General features: G+C 32.2%; 1 protein-coding gene across 1 annotated transcript in view; it reads right to left on the bottom strand.

The window, feature by feature from the left end:
- The window catches only part of Hsdl2 (Hydroxysteroid dehydrogenase like 2), an 83,446-nt gene that overhangs the window by 15,952 nt on the left and 48,364 nt on the right, over positions 1-19,130 (bottom strand). Inside the window, exons 5-7 of the mRNA XM_067358247.1 lie at positions 14,339-14,536; positions 10,693-10,890; positions 4,150-4,278 (exon numbers count right to left, since the gene is read on the bottom strand). Of these exons, the coding sequence (XP_067214348.1) occupies positions 4,150-4,278; positions 10,693-10,890; positions 14,339-14,536 (525 nt within the window). The remainder of the gene's footprint in view (positions 1-4,149; positions 4,279-10,692; positions 10,891-14,338; positions 14,537-19,130) is intronic.

Here is a 19,130-nt window from a genome sequence, read left to right as displayed (position 1 = left end):
GGGGGGGGGGGGAGAAAATAAGCCCTCCCCTCCAGCCCCTTAAGGTGCGGGCCCTCTCCGCACCTCGGCTGTCCCCGGGTAAACCGGGCCCGAGGTGTCGGAGGGGCGAGGGAGGGTCCCCTGCGAGGCGGGCAGAATCAGACCATCCCCCCTCGGATTGAGGGGGATTAGATCTCTGTTTGCCCTTGTAGGCGGGACCGTAGGGCCGAGGCCCAAGGGGTTGTTTTACTTTGGAGGCTTGGGGGGGAGTTAGATCTCCCCCCACACATTTTTAGATGGAGCCGGGAAACCGGTAGTCGGGGGGGTGGCCGGATGTAATGCAATGCAGTTCCCGGCCATCCCCCAATGAACGACGGCTGAAGGCCAAGCAACGGGGGTGGAGTTTAGTTGGTAGGCGCCTGGGAGTCAAAGGTTTCTTTGAACTCCAAATCCCAGGCGAATCCAACACTACCCTTTGGCAGCGAGTTTGAGAAACTCGCATTGCACGCCAGAGGGTGTCTTTGGAAGATTCTCCACCCCCGGTGGGGGGGGCTATCGCCCCCCCACAAAAAAAAAAAAAAAAAAAAATTTATTTATATTAAAATAAAAAAAAATAAAAAAAAATAAAAATCATTATTGTAACATATTATTAAATAAATATATATGATGTTACATGTTATTCAATAAATTAATTTTGTTAATAACTTAATAAACAGCAAGCGCCAGCTTAGAGAGAGCTTAAAAGCTTAGTTTAGCTTAGTTTAACCTTTTGGGGATTATTCAGGGCTGTGACCTCGATATGTCAAGATCAGTCATTGGAACTGCATCCTTTATGCATAATTACAATTGCCTTCACAAAATTCAACCATCTTGAGCAATTCATCAAAACCAAAAAAAAATACGTTAGATCGCATTGTGGAGCAGTATACAAAATATTATAAAGAATGTGAAGCTACGTGTGAAGGAGTGGTTAGAAAAACATATGTTACAAATTAAAAAAAAATTTTTTTTTAGAAAAAAACATTGAATATGATTATGCAAAAGTGATCATGTATTTATTTAACTCTTATTTTGTTCAAAATATGATATTAGTGTTTCATAGTTTGAATTTTACCTTTATTTTTTGTGGAAGAACGTTGAATGTTATAATACTGACATTTGAGATACAACTGGTGGCGGATAAAGAAAATATGAAAAAATGTTATATGTAAAGTAAAATACTTTGAATAGCTCTTAAATATGAACATGTGTGGTATTCTTAGTTTTCTATAAAATTTATAAAATATAACGCAATTTTTTTTCAGTTACCATTCATATACGGGATAAACTAAACACCAATTACAAACAAGAAGCATTAAAAGAACATAAAGAAGATATTAACAAAAAGAATGCATCCCCTATCAGAAATGGTTTTCATAAAAAAACAAAATTCTTAATAAAAAAAAGCGACACTGAGCTATTCTCGAATCATATATTTAGGTATTAAGTTTGTTACCTCAATTACAATAGAATTTAAATTTCTAATATAAAAAATTTTTCCAATATGTTCATACATATCTCTCTACACACCTATCTGTTCGAGGAAACTAGATAATTCATGTTAATGTGACATGAGAGCTCAATAGCTGACAGAACACCAAAATATCAATATAACAAAGTAACATAACAGTTAAATTATTATTAAATACTAGACTACTATAACGTGTACAAAATAATCTAATTCTAGGTTTGCAATATTTTTAATTTTAATCAACAATATAGGGTAGTTCGAAAAGTTCTCGGCCTGACACAGAAAACACATGATTTTCGGCAAAATTTTTTTTTATTTTTTAACATAGTCCCCTTTCAACTCAATACACTTATTCCAACGATATTCTAACTTTTTTTATACCATCTGTATAATAAGATTTCTCTAAATCTTCAAAATAAGCATTAGTTTCATCGATTACTTCGATATTTGAGCCAAATCTTTTTCCAGCGAGCCATTTCTTCATGTTTGGAAAGAGAAAAAAGTCACTGGGGGCTAAATCTGGTGAATACGGCGCGTGCGGAACCAATTCGAAGCGCAATTCATACAATTTTGCGACTGCAATCAAAGAAGTGTGAGCGGGTGCATTGTCATGATAGAAAAGCACTTTTTTTGCCAAATGAGGACGTTTAGCCTTAATAGCATCGTTCAATTGATCCAATAATGCTGTATAATATTTTCCGTTGATGGTTTTTCCTTTTTCTAGGTAGTCGATGAGCACAATACCATGAAAATCCCAGAAAACAGTTGCCATCACCTTTCCGGCTGATAAAACTATTTTCACCTTCTTTGAAGCACTTCCACCCGCTTCTACCCATTGCTTCGACTGTTGTTTAATTTCTGGCGTGTAATGGTGAATCCATGTTTCATCAACAGTGATAAAGCGCCGCAAAAAATCGGTTGGATTGCGTTTAAACATGTCCAAACACTCCTTAGAAACGTTCATTCGAATGCGTTTTTGATCGACTTAGCAAACGCGGCACCCATCGCGCTGAAAGCTTTTTCATATGCAAATCTTCATGTAAGATGTTGTGAACGCGATCATTTAAGATGTTTGCAATGTTAGCAAGCTCACGCACTTTTACTCATCGGTCATTCAACACGGCATTATGGATTTTTTCTATGATTTCGTCAGTCGTAGCGGTTTTTAGGCGACCTGAACGATCGTTATTTACGGACGTCCACGTTTAAATTCAGCAGCTCATTTCTTAACAGTTAAAAACGATGGTGAAGATTCTCCCAAAGTTGAATCAAGCTCATTTTTTATTTCTGTTGGCGTTAAACCTTTTAAAACGAAGTATTTTATCACTGCGCGATATTCGATTTTATCCATTTTTAAAGAAAACCAAAGGTTGATTGCTTTACACGACCAAAACAAAGAAACTAATGAACGCATCTGTCTGAAATTTTGACAGTAGCCCTCTACAGGATAAAACTTGCAAAAAATTACAGCGGTTTGATACTTCTAACGTCATTTCTGTGTCAGGCCGAGAACTTTTCGAACTACCCGTATATCTAATAACTTATAAAAAATTTCTTGCATAATTATAAAATTTTTTAATAATTGAAAATATGAACGAAGATAATTTGATGTAACAAAAACTCTGAAATAAACTTTTGTATAGCCACTACGGTGGCTATGATTTTGATAAAAAAGCGGTATGATACACAATTATTCAGACGCAGCATGTCTTAAAAACATCTGAAAGATATCTAAGTCTTTTTTCAGACATCTTTTAGACGTCTTTTAGATTTCTATGCTTATTTGTTAATTATATTTATATTTGTCGCAATCATTTTAGTTCCCTTTCGTGACTTTCTTCAATACATTTACATTATGGTATTAAAATCTATCTCATTTATTACTTCTAATGGTTCCTAACTGGTAACAACATTTTATATCATTAAATCATTTTAATATGATTAATGATTAAATCATTATAATATGATTCCCCATCAGTTCGCACCCAGACAACATGCATGTCATAAATATTGTCATCTGCTTTGGCTTAAAAGGCCATTGTTGTATAATTGTATAATTGTTGTATAATTTTTATTATTAAATAATATAAGCCTAAACATTTTAGTTTTATAAAAAGTAAAGTCTAAATGATCTATTCATATCACATTTCTTTGATCTTTTGATCTCACATTTCACTTGAAATATTGACATCCATTTAAGAATCACTTCGTTTACATACTGGTATGTGTCATGCCTCTCACAGAGCAAAATAAAGTAGAAAAGTTAAAGTAAGTTAGTTATATCTCTTTCTATTACACATTTCTCTTTTTGAATTGTTATTAAAAGTTCAGTTTCTATAGGTCATTCCAGTATTTATAATTTAGTAACTAGTACAGATTCGATTTTATATAATGGTTGTATTCTTAAAAATAGAAATTTTTAATATATTTACGAAGTAAAAAGAACTCGCTTATGTCAAGCTTAATTCGGATAATGTATAAAAATATCAATATGTATATAATAGCTTTTTAGTTAGATATTTCAATATAATAGCTTTTTAGTTAGATGTTTCAATAGATCTGCTACTGAATATCAATAATATATATAGAATGTGCATATTAATAATATAATAGAATACAAAAATAAGTTTATTAAAAATTTATGTCAAAATGTGCTTTACCTGAAAACATGGCAAAAAAGTTGTCTGAATCCATTGTAAGTGTTGCATCTGCTGGCTGGCTCGGTTCTCCTTTGCCAATTGCTCCGTTTCCATTTTTTAAATCCAGAAACCATGTACCAGATTCTTTTCCTAAAAATCATACATGTATAATACACACATACACACATGCGCGCGTAAACTTTTGTCTAAATTTTTTTCGAATAATGCATTTCTTCCCAGATATTTTAGATGGTTATTGGAAATTGATGATTATACAGGGTGTCAATTAAGTCCCGGGACGGCTGAATATTTTCTCATGTAAGGTATTTTTGAAAAAGGTCAAGGTCATTTCTGAAGTAATTTTTAACGAGGAATTCAACGGTGACCTTCAATTTGACCTTAAGCTTGACCTTCAAGGAGATTTTGGAATCAAAAATAGGGGTTTTTATTTAAAAAACCTAACCTAACCTTGAAATAACCTTGAAGGTCAAGCTCAAGGTCAAATTGAAGGTCACCGTTGAATTCCTCGTTGAAAATTACTTCAGAAATGACCTTGACCTTTTTCAAAAATATCTTACATGAGAAAATATTCAGCCGTCCCGGGACTTAATTGACACCCTGTATATGCACAGGGTGTTTAACAGCGTCCTCTTCAAAGAATTTTCTTCAAACTGTGATTTGAAATCACAGTTTGAATCAGAATTGTAAAAAACTGTGAATTTAAATCGTGATTTAAAAACAAATAGTACCTATTTCATCTCTCTTAAATTGACACTCTGGAGTTTAAAAAATGCATTTTTTAATATCACTACCCTTTGCAAATTTTTGGAAAAGCAAGTCTATTTTTTAAAATTTTCTTATGGAAAGTGTAAAGCGTTATTGTATTTAAATAAATAATTTTAAGAATAGCTCAAAAAATATGAGCGTTAGTAAGGTTTACGTATCTCTTTATTTTTATATCAAAAGTATATTTGGCTTGACCGAACATAGTAATGACTCTAGAAGATTTCGCGTAAGATTGGTTCCAAAACTGTTTATAGCAACTACACTCACAATTGTCTCTTATACAAGGGTATATTTTAATTTCAGATTTGAAAAAAAAAAAAAATAAGACGTTTGCTCTTGCTTTTTTTAAAATTTTAAAAAAATTTTTGAATTTTGGAGGCTTAAACTTTTTTAAGACACAAAAAAACTCGTGAAATTTTGCGCGCACAATTAACAATCTTAATTAATAAAATTAAAAGTAACGTGCCACACAAATTTACATTTTGTATAAAGAAAGGGAGGGGTCCCTCTTGACCGTAGAAAGAAAGCGGCTGGATGTATTTTCTTAACAGTTTCTTACGACAAAGTTATTTGAGTAATATATTATTTTAAAGGAAGACTTTTTAAAAAGCCTTTTTCTCCCTGTCAAAACTCCCCCTCTTCTTAAACAAGTTAAAAAAGGATTCTGGGAAACTAACTCCTTAATTTCAAGATCTTTTTTGAGCCCTTAATTTGAAAAGAGGTTTCTCAAAGAAAAGTCATAAGAATGTTAATTTTTATAAGACTTTTAAAATAAGGTATCACTTGGGAAAAGTCTACAGTGTATATATTTAGAGTCAGTTCCCTAGAATCCCTCTTTAAGCCGTAGTTTTGGAAAGAGATTTCAGAAAATAAGAGAAAATAAGGTACAAAAAAAGGTCAGTCTTCCTTTAAAATAATATAATATAATAATAGAATAACATGTCATTTAACCATCTTCATCGCAAAAAACTTCGAAATAACACATTAATAAGCCGCTCCTTTTTTATGGCCGAAAGAACGATTCTACCTCCATTCCTCATGCACAATGTAAACTTGTGTGACATATTGTTTTTATTTTTAATTAGACTGATTAAGATTACTAATTGTGCATGCAAAATTTCATGAGTCTTCCCGCATGTCTTAAAGAGGTTTATCTCCCAAAACCTCCCAAAACTCGAAAATTTCCAAAAATCCCAAAAGCAAGTTTTTTTTTTGAAACTTAAATCAAAATATATTCTTGCCATAAGAAAATTTTGAAAAATAAGCTTATCTCTTAAAAATCCATCAAGGAAAAGTCAAGAGAGGGGACTTAAAAATATTTTTTTGAACTTTAAAAGACCGATTTAAGGAAGGTAGGTATCATCTATTTTTATCAATTTCAAATCAGTTCAAAAAAAATTCTTCTGACAACACTTCTGAACACTTTGTCTCTCATTTCAAACAATCATTTTTCAAAATTTTTTTTGTTTTTAATTGTAGAAAAAAAAATTTCAGTCGAAAGTTGTATGGTCAGAAGATAAACCAATAATAGAAAAACAACAAAATCAATTTTCAAAAAAATAAATTTTTTAAAGTCACGTAAAAGTCACTAATACAATTCTAATTTTAGAAAAAATATTTCAGAAAAAAGTTGTATGGTTTAGAAGCGGACAAATAATGATGAAATTAATATTCGAAGAAATCAATTTTTTAAGGTCACCTTCAATTTTTAAAAATGGTATGTCTCGATTTTGATAGCAAATTTTTGTATGTCGATTTTCGTTTTCAAAGACTTGTAATTTTTCATATTTCTGTTGAAAACTCGTAGAAATGTAACATCGCGAATTTTCATCGGAAGATTTCATGATCGGATTTATATCTCTCTTGTGTGCGTATGTGTGCATGTGCAAGCACGCACACACATGCACATACATGCACACACGAATTGTCTTTTTCGCGGTATTTTCAGACTCCAAACTACCATACACTCTGCTGCGTGAGTAAATAAATAATCACATAATAAGTTATTGTTACGTCCTGACAGGACTCTACGATTCTTTTCTTTTACGCAAGTATTCCATTAGAAATAAAACCATATCTAGTAAACATGGTAAGTAATAAATTTCAAATTGTTTAAACGATAGTGATACCTAGTGATACGACGATAGGTAGCCTAGTGAGCCTTCGTAGGTTACTTTCTTTCACATTGCTTCTAACAAAGCAGTCAAAAAAATAATATTTAACGTATCAAGAATGACACACGAAATCATCCGAATCGCTAAAAGAAACCAGTGATAGTTTGAGAGAAAGAACTAATTTCAGAAACTAAAATTTAATCACCGCAACCAAGACTTCAGGCACCTTCAAATCTTAAGAAACAAATAAACAGAGCAAACAAAATGCAAACCTTAGACGTAGACAAGAGTTTTTCTTTCATAAACATAAATAATTTTAGTCCAAAAAGTTTGATACCGCTCAAGTGTTTGCCAAATTGGATATTTCACGCTGCGTTATCAATATTTATTAAACACGGGCAGCCGTAAAGAACCCCACACAAATCTTATGGAAAGTGACCCCCGGTTAAATTTGCTGAAATTGCAGTATGTTATAGTCCTTGGTGTCAAAAGTCTGATCAAAAGTCTCAATGAACACAAAGCTTGAAAATCAATAGTTTTTCGTCTAGAGATGTTTGAAGTCCTAAACTTTTGCTATGCCGTGATGATATATTAGCTGTGATATAATGCCAGACTATGTGTGTGTCTGTGTGCTTAAGTGTGGGTTTTTTTTGTGTATATACGTGTGTGTGGGTTTGTGAGTATGGCCTGAGTATGTGTCTGCGTGTGTGTGTGGGTGTGAGCATGTGTGTGTCTGTATGTGCGAGTGGGTGTGTTCACATGAACACACCCACTCACACACACCCATATCCCCCCCCTCCTCGCCTCCCCAGGCACACACATGCTTGTTAGTCCGGCTTATATCACAGCTATATCATCACAGCATAGCAAAAATTTAGGACTTCAAACATCTCTAGACAAAAAATTATTGATTTTCAAGCTTCGTGCCCATTGAGACTTTTGATCAGGATACCAAGGACTATAACATACTGCAATTTCAACGAATTTAACCGGGGGCCACTTTCCATAAGGTTTGTGCGGGGTCCTTTTGTCAACCGAATTACACTACAGAAGATAAAGAATACAGTTCATTGAACTTTCAATCCACTAATAGAATATATAGACTTTTTCAAATGTTAAGTATAGTTTACACGATGTTAAGATGTTAAGATGTTAAAATGTGGTTTACACGATGCTTTTTTACTAGCTATTAGCACGCTAGTGCGCTAGCAGCTAGTGAAAAAACATCGTATATTTTAAAATGCGGGTAAGTTAGCATGTTTTTTTCTCTCTCTAACTAGTATGCTAGTCAAGTTAAAATATTTCAACTTCATTAGTTGCTAGCGCACTAGCATGCTAGTAACTAGTAAAAAAGCATCGTGTAAATTACATTTTAACATCTTACGTCCCACCAAAATTCTAATCACCAATTAAAGAATCAAAAAATCTTAGATGCTAAGAAATTCGCCCCATCGAAATCAAAAGAACAAATTAACTCTTTTTTTTTACCGACTTCTTTTTATTTTTCTTTCCATTTTATATACTTGTATACTTTCCTGTATTAAATAATGTTTATTGCATAACAATAAATTAATATTGCATAATATAATTAAAATTAAATAAAGTAAAATTATATAAGTTGAATTGCAAAATAAATAAATAATTCTAAAATATAATAAATATTACAGCATTAATTTTTATATTCCAATAATAAAATATATGTCAATTCACTTATATATATAAATGCTAAACAAAAATTGTTTTTTAAGTAAGATTTAAACCAGCAATATGCAGAATACTAGCAAGGTACCTTACCTACTAAGCTACGCCGCTTAGTTGTCAATTCGTTATTAGTGCTCAGTAGATTATGCACATGTAAATGTTTAAACGCATTTTTCTCGCTTATTCTTGAGAGTTGCATTGTATCGCAAATTAGTAGGGGAGGAGGGGGGGGGGGTGTGCTACTACACATATATAAAATTGGGCAAAATCGGAGATGTCTGGTGTTTCCCTTGCAGGGATCAGCATCATCGATATTTTCAATAATAATTTCAGCTTTGATTAACAATTAGATAATCAATAATCAAACTCGAAAATTATTTGATTACTCGATTAACCAATAATCAAAGCGAAAAATTATTTAATTACTTTATCAATCAGTAATCAGAAAATAAAATTTTTGATTACTTGATTAATCGGTAATCAAAGCGAAAAATTGTTTAATTACTTTATCAATCAGTAATCAGAAAATAAAATTTTTGATTACTTGAATAATCGGTAATCAGGAGGAAATAATTTCAATTACTTTATCGATCAGTAATCAAAATTGAAAATTTTTTTGTTACTTGATTAATCGGTAATCAGAAGGAAATAATTTCAATTATTCAATAATCAAGATCTAATGTTTCAATTACATAGAGAAATAAGGAATAAATTCAACGAAATATTTTTCTAATAAAATTAATTGAATTAATTAGAACTTTTTATGACTGATAAAGGAATAGTTCAATTAACAAAATAATTTCTCCATTTTCAATGAACTAATATATTTAATGTGAATGAAAGTCTGCGTTTATTTAAAAAAATATTTTGCAAGATCCAGTGATTGCTTCTCTCAATGCAATATCTAAAGTAAATATTTAGTGAATGATATATAAAGAAATATGCCAAATTGATGAGAATTGACAGAGTAATGACCTTGATAATATATACAGGGTGTCCGGTAACTCACGGACCAACGCTCGTGAGCGAATAAAGCACATTAAACAGAACAGAAAAGTTCTTTACCATTTTGCAATTCTCGCAATAATTATTTAAGTATTAATTAAAAAAGATTCCCAAATAAGCGCGCGGCTAGACCGTAGGATGTAACTATAGGATGTAACTGTAGGCTTCTGCTCGCTTGCTACTGTTCGCACATCTGCGATTCCCGAATAAACGCGCGGCCAAACATTTCGTTGCCGTGCGATGTGCGACTCACCGCTATGACGCCTACAGTTATATCCTACGATCTAGCCGCGCGCTTATTCAATATTAACACTTTTATGCACAAAATAATGAGAGGAATCAATTGGTGTAAAAAAAATATGTAGCAGATATATCATATCATATTTTATTCATTATTTTGTACATAAAAGTGTTGAAGTAAGATGATTGAAAAATAAATATTTAACGAGATATTTCATAGTTTATGTCAAATTATGTCAAATTAAAGTATAAAATATCTCGTAACCTATTCAATTTTTGGCCATTCTACCCTTATAACTTTTTACGACAAATATTGCGAGAAATCGATTTATATAAAAAAATTAGAGTAATTAAAAAAAATGAGGATGACCTTCAAATCTCCGAAGCGCCTCCATCCAAGATCAAACTAATATCCCTATCTTTTTTCCCCCTCCAAACCCTACAACTTTTATTTGAAACATTTTTTTATTTAACGCGGTGTTTCCGAGATATTTGAGTGAATCATTTAAAATGGGACACCTTGTATAACGTATGTGACTCATATAACACGGAACGTATCCCCCGTGTTATACGGGGATCTACTGTATATTATATATTATTTACTAATTCTTATTACGTACGATATACATATTAATTGTTTATACATACTAATTTATTATACATACTAATTCTTATTTATACTATAATACTTAAACCGCAATAAATAAAAAATATTTACCTTTCACGTTGAATTGATATATAGCGCCAGTTTTGTTAACTAGTTCGCTATTTAAATTTGCGTCGATGGCACTAAATATACGTGCTACCTGTCCAGTTTCATTGCTGCTAGTTTTGTCAAGATGTTTCGTTTTCTCATCTTGGACATTTGGAATGTTGTCACCCAGAAAGAAGTCCAACATTAAATTGTCCTTGTTTGCTGAAAAAAAATATTTTAAATGCTTATGTTATTATAATAATAACAAAAAACATAAAAAATAAACCGTTGTAAATTTAAATAATTGTTATAAAAAATTACAGCTGATTATTTTGATCGCTTTGATAATTCTAGTGTTAATTAGGGGCAGATATAAAGAATATGAGAAAATTTGGAAAAGAATGGAAGAAAAGAATATGATTATTTAATAAATTAGTTTAAACAATGATGGAATACGTAGTAAAGATTTGAGGATGGAAGGAAAGAAAGGGAACATAGGAAAGTTGGAAAAAAAATATTTGAAGTGAATATTAAGAATAGACAGGGAAACACTTGACACACTAATAAAAAAGAGATTACAGAGGCATAAACCAAGAAATAAGATGGGAAAAAGACAAAAGTGTGAGTAAAAGTTGGAAAAGGGAAAAGAGAAGTGAATTGGCAAAAAGATGCTTAAAAGATATAAGAGAAAATAATAAGGGAGAGAAATATATTAAGATAGGAGAAAGAGAGAAAAGAATTCTTCAGAGATAGAAAGATGGTGTTGGAGGAGGTCAAAAGCACAAAAAGAAAGAAGGGAAAGTATGAGTAGATAGAAACAAAAGATATATGTATAAGGGCAAAAAACAGAAAAATAAGGAAAGATATTAAATTTAAGCTAATGGCATAAAAAAGTAAGATAAGCAGAATATTTGAAAAAAAGATGAAGAGAAAGTAATTGGAAGAGGTGAGATTTAGGATTGACAATGAGGAAAGGAAGAAAGAAATAAAAAAAGAAGATGTAGATTATGTAAGAATGAGACGGAATCATGACTAGATGTATGAGACAAATGTAGAGTGATGGAAGAGGAAATTTGCAAGAGATGTATAGTCAAATCTTGAGAAACGACAGAAAAAAAGAGAGATGGATGAGAGAAATTATAATTATTAAAATAGAAGTTAAATAAGAAGAAATACGTAGGAGATAAGCTTTTGGATAAAAATTTAGATTAGTATGAGTAATGCATGCACGTGTATAGCTAAATGCTTACAAGGGGAACATCAGACATTGAAATCACTGATTTTGCTGAATTTTTTATATAATATAGTACTACTCTCACACTAAATCGTGGTGAAGCGTTATGACGCAACTCTCAAAAATAAGCGAGAAAAACATATTTAAAGATTTACGTACGCGTAATCTACAAAACGCTAAGAACGAATTGGCGGCTAAGCGGTGTGGCCTAGTGAGTAAGGCGCCTGTTTCTGCATATTGCTGGTTCAAAACTCATTTTGTCAAACCTTTTTTTTCTGCATTAAAGTGAATTTTTATTATTTTTACTGAAAAATAAATGTTTTTATTAGATTATTTATTATCTTTCACAATTATTTTATTTATATGCATTACAAGTTGTTAATATAATTAATTTAATTTTAAGTTATGCAATGTTTAATTTTCTAACGCAATAAACATATAATCGGAAACTATACAAATAATATAAAAAAGAAAGGGAAGTAAAAGAAAATTAATAAAAAACTTTGAATTTCTTTTTACATCTATAACTCATAACGTTTTTAGTTGAAATTCGTTACTAATACAAGAATAAAAATCGTGGCAAAAGTAAAAAGTAATTTGAAATTTATTGCTAATAAATTTTCATTAAATTGTTTATTGCATTAGAAAATTAAACATTGCATAACTTATAATTAAATTAATTATGTTAATCACTTGTAATGTATATAAATGAAATAATTGTAAAAGATAATAAATAATATAATAAAAAATTTATTTTTTAGTTAAAATAATAAAAATACACTTCAATGTTATAAAAATGTTATAAGAATTTATTTTAATGTAGAAAAAAAAGTTTGACAAAATAAGTTTTGAACTAGCAATATGCAGAGCCAGGCGCCTTACTCACTAGACCACACCGCTTAGCGATGAATTATAATCAGCGACCCCAAAACCTGCACATCATATTTTTTTTTTCAATTTTCCTTTGTAGGACCACTTATATAGAAATAGGGAAGAAATCGTAGTTACTACCCTTAAAAATGCCCAATAAAAAAAAACAGAAACTATTATTTTGGTGTTCTATACAGGGTGATTCAAAATAACCTGATGTCCTTGCAATGCCATATTCTTGAGCAAATTCTGAGACGATTTTTTCTTTTACAAAATTTTGTCCGAAGCTTAGTTTTCGAGTTATAATTGAAAATAGGTAGCAACTTACGAGTTCGATACAACGGGCAGGCAGGGACGCGCAATGTATAATGAGACTGTCAAGTGTTTACTGTCGTCTCATGACGCATTGCACCGTCCCTGCCTGTCCGTTGTATCGGACTCGTAAGTAGCAAATTATTTTCAATTATAACTCGAAAACTAAGCTTCGGACAAAATTTTGTAAAAGAAAAAATCGTCTCAGAATTCGCTCAAAAATATGGCATTGCAAGGACATCAGGTTATTTTGAATCACCCTGTATATGCGCCGAGTTGCAAAAGATCGGATAGATTCCTTAAACAATACTATTTTAAATATGTGTAAAGTCGTGCATTTGCGTAAAATTAAAAAATTTTGTTAGATATGATTCAATTTAAGCTAAAAAAAGTGATTTCTTCATACTTTGACATGAGTAACTGTATAAAATTTGAAAAAAATCGGCGCCTGACGTTCCATAAGATTTAATTTGTTAGTTGCCAATTCGTTCTTAGCACTCTGTAGATTACACATAATCTTTAAATGCGTTTTTCTCGCTTATTTTTTAGAGTTGCGTCGTAGCGCTTTACCACGATTTACTGGGAGGATAGTACTACATTATATAAAAAATTCAGCAAAATCAGTGATTTCAATGTCTGATGTTCCCCTTGTTAGTGTAAAATTGAGATTTTTTTTATAGACATAAGAATAGAGATAAATAGACATAAGAATATGGAATTAAGTTAGTTATAAGCTAGGATGTAAATTAATGTAAGAGAATATTGTTATATAAGATAAAATTTATTGCAATTTTAAAAGGAAAGGGCGGTTTTACGTATGCAATTTTCTTATAAGCGTCCCTCATCGATACTACAATAGGAAAAAGGAAAAGAGAGGGGGGCAGAGAAAATGAGAAAAAGAGAAAGAGGAAAGAAAAAAGAGAGGGAGAGGGAAGGAGGAAGGAGAGGGAAAAAGGGGCATCCTTGATACCCTTTTTTTATAGCAAAACAGGGCACTCTTAACGCTGTTTCTTTTTTGTATACGCATAGTGAAATTAACATATACACAGCATATTTTTTACTATCATGTCCATACAGCGTTAGGAAGCACCAAGAGTGCTTTCAAAAAACGTCTCTGGCGTCTCTGTGCAAAGCATAATCCATTCCTTCTCCCCCCTCCCCCCTCCCGCCCTTCTAAAGCCGGTTTTTAATAATAATTATGAGGATATCAATGTTTTGTTGATTGTTCATAAAATATAAAAGTAATAATATTACCTGGATTACACGCATAATCTGTGAAGTCGTTAACGCCTTCGTTTCTTAATATATCTTCGTCAATCAAGAATTTTCCAGTAATGGATTTACTATCTTTACAAAGCAACGCGTAAACAGCATCTGCCATAATTTCGGGTTTTCGGCAAAAATTACTTGATTCCGAGCCTGATAACATGTCCATTGCAGCGGTATGTATAGCTAAAACAAAATAAAAATTAATTAATTTATTTATATATTAATTAATTTTAAATATACGTCCGCATGCACGTGCACGTGTGTTAGCTATACTAATTTTCTTTATAAAACTATAAACAGCATGAGAAAAAGAAACGTTATTTTTTACTAATGCAACATATATTTAACAACATTTGATAAAAATTGAGATATTTACATGTATTTAACAATTCTTAAAAGAAAATACGGCAAAATCTGTTTTATTATACTTTGTCTGCTGTTCATAAAAATAACCTTACTTAAAATATAGTTAAAAATAATTATATTTTTTAGTTTATTCATAATTAGTATTTCGCTTTGTTTTTTAAACTATATAAACTATTTAACTTTATTTTAGATAATTTTTAATTTGCAACAAAATTCAATATACAGGGTGTTGCATATACATATTGGGCAGTACGACGGGTTGCGCGACATACTTTGCAGGGATAGACGCGGCTCAGTGGGTAATGACAGCATATATACGTACCATCATAACTTATTGATCGATTGATCGCGTGCATTTTTATTAATTTTGAGTTTACAGTGTTTCAATTATGACGGACTTGAATAATCGTTGCGATTATTACTGGAGTAGTTAAAACACATTAAAAATAAAAAATTAAATTTTAGAAAGTTAACACGTTAAAAGAAACAAATACGATACAACAAAATTTCTTTCTTTACCGCTTTACTTTTCGCGCGTGTTAGCGTTGTAAATTTCGATAGAATTTTTAGATTTAGAAGAAATGAAAAAGAAAAGACATGTCGACTGCAACTCCGTACTGTATTGCACTCTGGAATCAGTTTCTGAAAAAGTTGAGTCAATCTGAAACGCAAATGAAACGAAATAGAACAATATATCCGTTATAAAAAATCGCTAGCAAAACTAATTCAGATCCTGATCTCGAAAGTTTGAAATGTTTTAAGAATATTAATCACCAACGTTAATTGATGTAGACAGAAGATGACATTGTTTATTTCGAAGATGCGTAATAAAAATATTAAGCATATAAGGAAGTATTTCAATCAAAAACTTTTTATATTTGTATGAAAATTATTTATTGAAAATTATTTTTATAACATATGTTCAAAATATCCGCCAGACTCTTCTAAACACAATGCGACTCTTCGCATGAAACTTTGTCGCACTCTATCTAAAATGGCAGGTGTGATATTACGACTTGTTGCTCTAATTTTTTCAATTAATTCTTCCCGATTGTCTGGTAGTGTTTGATACACCTGATCTCGTATGTAGCCCCATGCAAAAAAATCCATGGGTGTGAGATCAAGTGATCGCGGTGGCCACTCGTGGAAATCGCTGTGGATGCCTATCTATCTATGTGCAAATCGCTGATTTAAAACACCACGAGCGAGAATCGAAGTGTGAGCTGGATAGCCGTCTTGCTGGAAAATAATTTCGTCTGGCGGGATATTTAGTTGGACATCATTTAATAAATTTGGCAGTGTTTCTACCAGAAATTGTGAATATACTTCTGCCGTAACATTCACATTTTGGGGAAAAAAATGTGGCCCAATAATTTGATTGTCCACAATCCCCATCCAAACATTGATACTAAATGTTACCTTTTGCGTTGTGTGTTTTTTGAAATAATGTCAGAATGAAAGAATGCTATACTACATTGTCTTTGTCAGCCTCTGTGCTCGACGTTTTTCTTTTTTCGTTAAAACAACTGCGAATCTGACAAAAGACAATCGGTATGCCTAGTTGATGTTAGCGAAAATTGACGTCAATAGTGCAGCCAACAATGCCGCGTCCTCGTTACAGTAACGAAGAATTAGCAAATATGTTGCTAATTTATGGCGAATGCCATAAAAATGAAAGGAGGGCGGCAGCTCTGTACGCTGCTCGTTATCCAAATAAGCGGCAGCCGACGCATTCACATTTTGGCATGTTATTTCGTTGACTTTGTCTGCACGGCACTCTTCACGAGTCAACGCGTCTACGAAACGTACGCCAACGCGAAGAAAGAATAATAGATCAAGTGAGAGAGGCTGTTTCAGCAAATCCGCACACTAGTACCAGGTGTGTTGCGCGTGAGCTGAATATAGACCATACCAAGGTCCATAGAATCATTAAGAAAAATATAGGATGGCATTCTTTCAAAAGATATACAACACAAAAATTATTTCCCCAAGATCTACTAAGGCACTAGATATGTAGGTATTCTTATCCGCCATTTTGGTTCCTACTAGATGGAGAATTATAGCGTATATAGTATAGCTTAGTATAATATGGCGTACATGTTACACATGTTACACATGTTACACATGTACGCCATATTATACTAAGCTATACTATATACGCTATAATTCTCCATCTAGTAGGAACCAAAATGGCGGATAAGAATACCTACATATCTAGTGCCTTAGATCTACCTCGCCGAGAAAGATTTTGATTGGATCTCAGATAAAGTAAGTTCAATACTTTAATAAATTATTATTTTTATATCGTGCAAATCATACCTTATGAAGCCTGCGCAATAGACGTTTATCTAAGTTTATCTCGCACACATACATATATATAACTATTATTGTATACTTTTACCACAGGTTGACATAGACAATATCATAAATGATCACTTTTTAAAAAGAATTTTGTGGACGGATGAGTGTACTTTCCGAAGTGACGGTCGTATCAATCGCCACAACGAACATCACTATGCGGAAGAGAATCCCCATTGCCGAAAAGAAACACATGTCCAGGGGAAATTTAGTATAAATGTTTGGATGGGGATTGTGGACAATCAAATTATTGGGCCACATTTTTTTCCCCAAAATGTGAATGTTACGGCAGAAGTATATTCACAATTTCTGGTAGAAACACTGCCAAATTTATTAAATGATGTCCAACTAAATATCCCGCCAGACGAAATTATTTTCCAGCAAGACGGCTATCCAGCTCACACTTCGATTCTCGCTCGTGGTGTTTTAAATCAGCGATTTGCACATAGATAGATAGGCATCCACAGCGATTTCCACGAGTGGCCACCGCGATCACTTGATCTCACACCCATAGATTTTTTTGCATGGGGCTACATACGAGATCAGGTGTATCAAACACTACCAGACAATCGGGAAGAATTAATTGAAAAAATTAGAGCAACAAGTCGTAATATCACACCTGCCATTTTAGATAGAGTGCGACAAAGTTTCATGCAAAGAGTCGCATTGTGTTTAGAAGAGTCTGGCGGATATTTTGAACATATGTTATAAAAATAATTTTCAATAAATAATTTTCATACAAATATAAAAAGTTTTCGATTGAAATACTTCCTTATACGCTTAATATTTTTATTACGCATCTTCGAAATAAACAATGTCATCTTCTGTCTACATCAATTAACGTTGGTGATTAATATTCTTAAAACATTCCAAACTTTCGAGATCAGGATCTGAATTAGTTTTGCTAGCGATTTTTTATAACGGATATATTGTTCTATTTCGTTTCATTTGCGTTTCAGATTGACTCAACTTTTTCAGAAACTGATTCCAGAGTGCAATACAGTACGGAGTTGCAGTCGACATGTCTTTTCTTTTTCATTTCTTCTAAATCTAAAAATTCTATCGAAATTTACAACGCTAACACGCGCGAAAAGTAAAGCGGTAAAGAAAGAAATTTTGTTGTATCGTATTTGTTTCTTTTAACGTGTTAACTTTCTAAAATTTAATTTTTTATTTTTAATGTGTTTTAACTACTCCAGTAATAATCGCAACGATTATTCAAGTCCGTCATAATTGAAACACTGTAAACTCAAAATTAATAAAAATGCACGCGATCAATCGATCAATAAGTTATGATGGTACGTATATATGCTGTCATTACCCACTGAGCCGCGTCTATCCCTGCAAAGTATGTCGCGCAACCCGTCGTACTGCCCAATATGTATATGCAACACCCTGTAGAATTCTATACATATACTATACATATAAAGGGTGTCTCATTTTAAACGATTACCTCCCAAAATTTTCGTTGTTTTCAATTTTAGAGAAAAATAATTCAAACAAAAATACAATCTGAAAAGGGACAAATAATAAGGGATAAAATCAATTTTTGAAAAAAGCGATTTTTCAAGGTCACGTCAAAATCATCATTAATTTTTTAAATGGAATGCCTTACTTTTGATAACAAATTCTTATAGCGGACATCGAGAAGTTTCCAAAATGGTATAATTAAACTCTTTTCCGTTAAGAACTTCTTGATTTATGATCTTTAAAGTTACGGTAGCGTTGACATTATTCAAAGTGTATCAGGTGATGATAAAGATTGCGAGGCTTAATTTACACCTTTATTTGTCTTTCTGTATGTATCCAGGGCCGAAGATTTCTTTATGGAAGGTGTGGAGTACTCCACACCTCGATTCCTTGAAGGTGTGGAATTCCACACCCCGAACATGGCGTATTTAAAATATATTCTCACATAAAATATTTAGACCCGTCTATGACAATAAGAACAAAGATAGAACCATTTATTTATCAATCATAACTAAAAACTAATTACATAAAAATAAATATTTATTAAGACTAATTAAATATATATTTATAGACTAGCTCTATC

This window comes from Linepithema humile, chromosome 6 (genome assembly GCF_040581485.1).
Source record: "Linepithema humile isolate Giens D197 chromosome 6, Lhum_UNIL_v1.0, whole genome shotgun sequence".
In the NCBI taxonomy this organism is placed as follows: domain Eukaryota; kingdom Metazoa; phylum Arthropoda; class Insecta; order Hymenoptera; family Formicidae; genus Linepithema; species Linepithema humile.
This window is presented reverse-complemented; position numbering and strand designations above follow the sequence as displayed.